This window comes from Odontesthes bonariensis, chromosome 11 (assembly GCF_027942865.1).
Source record: "Odontesthes bonariensis isolate fOdoBon6 chromosome 11, fOdoBon6.hap1, whole genome shotgun sequence".
NCBI lineage: Eukaryota > Metazoa > Chordata > Actinopteri > Atheriniformes > Atherinopsidae > Odontesthes > Odontesthes bonariensis.
The window spans coordinates 28,268,945-28,274,944 of NC_134516.1; the positions used below are offsets into that span (position 1 = coordinate 28,268,945).

Sequence of the window (6,000 nt, forward strand, 5' to 3'; positions counted from 1 at the left end):
TCTGTTACCTGTCATCACAGGGATTGAAAAGGCTGTCTGAACTCCATAGGGCCCTGACTTTATCTGGGGAAGAGCATTCTTGATATCAGTATTACAGCCTGGACCCGGCACATATCAGTCAGACTCACAGATATGATGATTCAGAGGAGGTGGGGGGGCTTGGTCACTTCTGTTTGAGGGTTGTTTCCAACGTGATGGACGTGGTGGAATGGGAGGGGCTGGATGAGGTGGGATGTTAGGGGGGATTCCCACTGGGGGTTTCCCACTGGGGCTGGGGGAGACTCCACCTGTTGGGCTGTTGGGGCTGGTGAAGACTCCTTATCTTGGGGTGAGGCTGATGACGTTGCAGGTTAGCCTGATTAACATAGACTTTCAAATCTCTTCGAGATTCTGGTCTGACCAAGACCATAACGAATACGATTCGAAATGGCCTGGTCAACCCGCCTCCCTCGGGTTGCTACTGGTTGTGGCCAGAAAAGGCTGTGCCTAAGCTTAAGCCAATCACACCACTCTTTCCTCTGACATATGATTTAGCTACCAGCGGGGCTAACTGGTAGATTAAACTCTTACCAAAGCCAGTAGGGAGCAAGGCGAAAACGTCTTTCCTGTCAAGAAATGATTCAAGGGCTGTTCTTTGCTCGATTTTTAACGAGAATCTCCCGTCGAACACTTTCATTACAGCATCTACAGCAGTGTCAAAAGCTTGACGCTGCTCCATGTTGATATTGAATGAAGCGCTTCCGTGTACAATCCATGGGTTGAGTGGCAGTTCAACCACGTCACTACCTTGAACACGCCTCTACCCTGGGCCGTTGGCGCTGCTCAAAGTTGATTGCTTCCCGACAAAGTGGGTGGAGTTCCCATTTTTCGGGAACTCGAATCCACCTGAATGAGCAGTTTGCCTGAGTAAGTGTAGCAGAGCCGAAGGTGTTGCGTGAAATCCATCTGCCTTAAAGTGGTGCCTGCATCCCCAAAAGATGTTGAAATTGTCAATAAAGTTCATTGAATGAGCAGCACACATATCTTTGAGCCATCTGTTTAGCATCATCAGTCTGCTGAATCTCTCATCTCCTTTCCAAAAAGTTGGTGGAGGTCCACTGAAAAACACCTCGGTACTTGTGCATCGAACCTTCACAAACTGGAGCTCCCGTTTGCGCTTCTACTCTTCCGGGTCACGGCCAGATCCTGGATCCGGTCGCAGCCGGCATGTTTTCTGAGCTCCTCCACCCGGCCGAAGGAGTCAGAGGAGGTCATGGCCCAGTTTGGGACGCCACGCTTCTGTCGGCCCTCTGCAGAGGAAATGAAACGGCTTTAAGCAGAACCACGTGTGCTTCCTATGCTTCATAGCTTCACTGTCCTTCCACACACAGTTTGCTGCTTCTTTGCATTTTGTAAAGTTAATATATGACCAAGATGAGACAATTTACCCAAAACAGCTCAAATCTAATCTGCTGATATTTGTTATAGTTCTTCTTCTTTACAACCAAATACTCAGACTCAGCTGTGTGGACCCCACTCTCCTCTGCACCTGAAACACGGCAGCACAAGCATCAGTTCCTCCTGTTTAGATCCAGTTACTGGGATGAAAATACGATGCTGACTGTCAATCTTTCAGTCAAGATATGATGTGTCACAACTGCAAGAAGTACATCTTATTCTATAAATTGTAAATGAATCAGGGAGGATCCAAGCTTCCTAAAGTAACTCAGGAGTCCACAAACTCAGGGACGTCATGACCATGAACATACACCTGGCCTCAGTTTGGCTCTTCCAGCACATAACCTGTCAGATTTTATTACTCATTTGACCGTAGTCCAAGCTGAGAGGCGTTTACATTTATTTAGAATGATCTACCTTTTTTATGAGGGGCTTCTGAGAAGCCGTAGCCAGGGAGAGATGGGATTATGACCTCAAACGCTACGCTATCATGGTTTTGTGTCAGAAGTGGTAGGATCCTGTAGAACTCATAAAAGGAGCCTGGCCAGCCGTGAACATGCATGAATGGCAGAAGCCTCTGATTCCCACTGGAAGGTGGGCGTACATGGATGAAGTGCACGTCCAGTCCTGCACCACAACAAAGGCAGAAAAACATGTGGGGCCATTCTTGGCCAATTCTTAACATGAAACTTTTTTTGGTTTATTCCTCAAGGAGCTTCACCTTTGATTTTGGTTTTGAAGTGTGGATATTTGTTAAGCACCGCCACCTGCTTTTTCCAGTCCTCCAATAGGACACCACTTTCTTGAGATAAGTGGAGTTGAATCCATACTGGAAGCAGCTGTCTTCTAAAGGGTCGCTGTAGCGGGTTCTGTCAATGCGCTCATGGAGGTCCTGTTAGAACAAAAAAAACAAAAAAACAAGTGCCGACTGCTTCACATGGCAGAATTAGAGACTTTCTATTGTCATATCTAAAAGGTAATCAAGTTAATCAAGGTAAAACCACCTCGATCTCTTTATCTGAGGTGTGCACTGTAAATGGATATATTTTATCATCCTCTGACTGTGGCTTTTCTCCTGATCCCCACCACCCTTCCCCAAAGGGATCGTTTTCGGCCTGCTCCTCCTGTGCACTGCATAAGCCAGTATTCCCCCTGCTGCCACAGCAGACCCGATTAGAAGCTGTTGTTGCACAACGTCCAGGCCAAAGAAAGTGTCCCTGCAGAGTGTGGAGGGGGGGTACTATTTAGGAAAAATCTCATTGTGTGCCATTACATCTGTTTAAATCGCTCTAAAAGTTGAGTATGACTAGTAAAAACACTTCTTACTTCAAAAGCTGGAGCCTCTGCATCGTGCCATTCAGAGCAATGTGAGAGCTCACGGGTGACTTTTGACCCGCTCTAATAGGACAGAGGTTGGGAAAAGTTTAATCTTCTAAACAGTGCTTCCACAGTTTTTGTTATGGTGCGTTTAGACGTACCTTCGCTGTCACGCTTGACGTGTTTGTTGGGTCTCGAGCTGGTGTTTCCGAACTTAACCTCAGTCAAAACGCCAAATATGAGTGATCCAACCGGGAAAAGGTGCAGAAAGAAAAGGGGGGGGGGGGGGGCCTCTCTGCCGGTTGTGCCAAAAAGTGATTGTCTGTCTGCTACAAAATGCACTTCTTTTGGTCACAGTTGTAATAATTACGGAACAACAAACGTTGTTCTTTGAAGACACGTGCTTTTGCTATAATTACATTAGAATGCAGTTGTGTGTATCTCCATATTATGACCGTTTAACTCAGAGAAAAGCAGACGCTTTTGCGCTACCGCTCAATGCGCTTTTGCGCTACCGCTCAATGTGCGCGCTCCCGCGGCCGGGAATCAGATTCTGGCAGACAATAACTTTTTGGCACGACACCTGTCATCTGTTGCAGACATTGGTGATTGGCTGTGAGACACACCACTCCCGCGTGCCGAGCCGCCGTGACGTCGTTGTTTTCAATTAAAACTGCGCCGTCGTCGGGTGTGATTTAGTTGTTCCTGTTGTTTGGTGTTTAGTGTCCATAAAGTTTTACCCGCAGAAAGATGCAGTGGACTCTTGTTTTCCCCCTTCTTGCGGCCGTTTTTGCCGTTGTGTGGAGCGATATTCTGGGGGGCTTTAGCGACGCAGATATCAACGACGAAGAGTTCAAATATGCTCTGAACTTCGCCGTGGTTCAACACAACAGACGCTCCAACGACATGTACCTCCACAAAGTGGCAGAGGTGGTCAGGGCTCAGTCCCAGGTAGGTCCCGCTTTGAACTGTGGATGTATTTTTGATTTAACAGAGTGTTTCCCACATGAATCAAAGAATGTCAAACACAGTTAGACGTGCAGTCAGTGCAGCTCCTTAAAGGAGCGTATTTTATAAAATAGCCAAAGGTATGCCATTTTTATCCATATTTAGTTAAACATGCCCGTTCATCTTGACTGGTTGTCAGGGGTTACGTAACAGTTTGGCTCGGTCACCCCACCCAGACATCTAAAGTCACACTTGGCCACGCATATTTGACTTGAAATCCACCAGAGTATCACTGTAGTGCCTCATTAATGAATTGTGACACATTCTGCATTTCTGTGTGTCTACTTCTCCTTACAGGTGGTTGAAGGGACGAATTACGTCATAACTGTGAAACTGGTAAAAACCGGCTGCAGAAAGGACGCTGTCAAAGAAGAGTGTAACCTCACCTCAAGCCCGGTGAATGCACAGGTAAATGACCTCATAAAGAGGCTCAGACTTGAGCTCTTGGAAGAGTAATTCCCATGTATTCTGTCACTAGAGCAGACCTCGTGTTGAGCGGTCATACCGTTGAGTTGTCTAATTTTATTCTAAATCTATCAATATCTCTACCATTATTAATGCAATCTCAGTCCCATTAAATGTGTTCTGAATGTCTCTTTCAGCCTTACCAGTGCACGTTTACTGTGTGGAGCCGCCCAGGGTTGAGCGATATCAGGCTGTTGGACACCAAATGCTAGAAAGAAAGCTTTGTGGAAAATCACCTAGATTGGCATGGTTTGCAGAATAAATTTCAGCCATAGTCAAATGTATTTTCCTGCAGATGAACCACAAAGTGCTGCATCCTTTTTCCTCCTCTGTTAGTTCCCTGTAAGCGGACTAACATGTTTCAAACTTTACACTATGCAATAAAGAGATGTATTGTCTTTAGGAGGAACAGCTCCTCTGTAATGCCTTTAGAAATAATCAAGGTGAATGAGAGAACACCCTGTATCAAATTGTTGATTATTGCTCATTAAAACATGCACAATTTCAAAATGAAAGTTTCTTGTGAGCTTTTATGAATGCATCCATGTCACACATGTAAATCCGGTATTCAGCTTTTGCTCTGCTCTATTATTGTGTGATTTCACCAACATTGGTCAGCAATTCAGGTTGGGGAAATTCTTTCTTACCACAAGTCATGTGTTAAGTTCCTACAAAAAGTAAGGCAGGTCCTGGAGAGTCAGCTGAATAGGGCAAAAACAAAGTCTGAGTCAACAACACTGTCAAGTCTTCAGATAGCCCAATGGTTTATTAATCTGGCCAAAGAAAAAGATGGAGGCCACTGACATCAAGGCCAGGAAGCTCCTCACAATGCGTGGAGGGTGTCACCCCAAGTCCAGCACTGATAACCTGATTTAAGATGCACTAAGCAGAAGGAGGGATGCCAGGGGCGAGCGAGCGTGAGATCCACTAACCGGGATGAAACGGCAAAGATCCGGACCATTGTTTAATATAACTGAACTGTTCATTAGATGGAAATGATTCCCTGCATACTCCTAAAAATCACTTTATTTTGAGGCTTTTTCTTCAAATTAAAACCCCACTTTCATAATTACTCGGGACTCTTTGTAAAATGCAAATAAAGCCAGAAAGATATGATCTTAGAACTATTAAAAAGTTCTATCTAATTAGAAATAGTGCAAGTTCGGTGCCATCTGTTGGTTTCCTTAGCTAGGAAATATTTTTTGAATTGCTCTGTATGAATGAATTGGATTCATTCTGAATTGAATTAATTGGATTATAATTACAATGAATTGAACTCTAATTGGCCTGAATTGGACTTTATAACTGAAGTGCCCTGAGATGACATTTGTTGTAATTGTAATAGTTTATTTTGGCAACATTTTAAACAAACTGACATTATTCTGTCTTGGAAAACCCTGCTGGTGGAAAACATGATACTGGCTGCTGAAAAACTGGCAGAAGTGGACCTTCCAACGGGACAGTGACAGGAAGTAATCAGCTGAAGTCGTCCAGAGATTAACAGAGAACACAAATCAACATTCTGGAATCCGGACTTCACTTCCATCCAGAATCTGTGGTTGGAACCACAGACCAGAAGAGACAGAACAGAAGCCTTCACAAAGCTGTGATGTCATCACTGTAGTAATAATAATAATAATAATAACAATAATAATAATAATAATACATTTTATTTGTAGAGCACTTTACACTGAATGAACAGTCTCAAAGTGCTACATTAAAAATATGAACATGGAGAGCGAGCGTCTCCAGAGAAAAAAATAATAATAATAA

The 6,000-nt window shown here is 44.3% G+C and overlaps 1 protein-coding gene and 1 pseudogene across 1 annotated transcript; one reads left to right on the plus strand and one right to left on the minus strand.

Annotated features, from left to right (window-relative positions):
- Window positions 1-1,815: 1,815 nt before the first annotated feature.
- LOC142391431 (epoxide hydrolase 1-like) lies at window positions 1,816-2,814 on the minus strand (annotated as a pseudogene).
- Window positions 2,815-3,418: 604 nt separating this feature from the next.
- On the plus strand, window positions 3,419-4,742 carry LOC142391432 (cystatin-C-like). The gene is made up of 3 exons (XM_075477195.1): window positions 3,419-3,705; window positions 4,060-4,170; window positions 4,365-4,742. Exons 1-3 carry the CDS (start codon window positions 3,505-3,507, stop codon window positions 4,437-4,439), a joined length of 387 nt encoding a protein of 128 aa, XP_075333310.1. The 5' UTR covers window positions 3,419-3,504; the 3' UTR covers window positions 4,440-4,742.
- The last annotated feature ends 1,258 nt before the right edge of the window (window positions 4,743-6,000 follow it).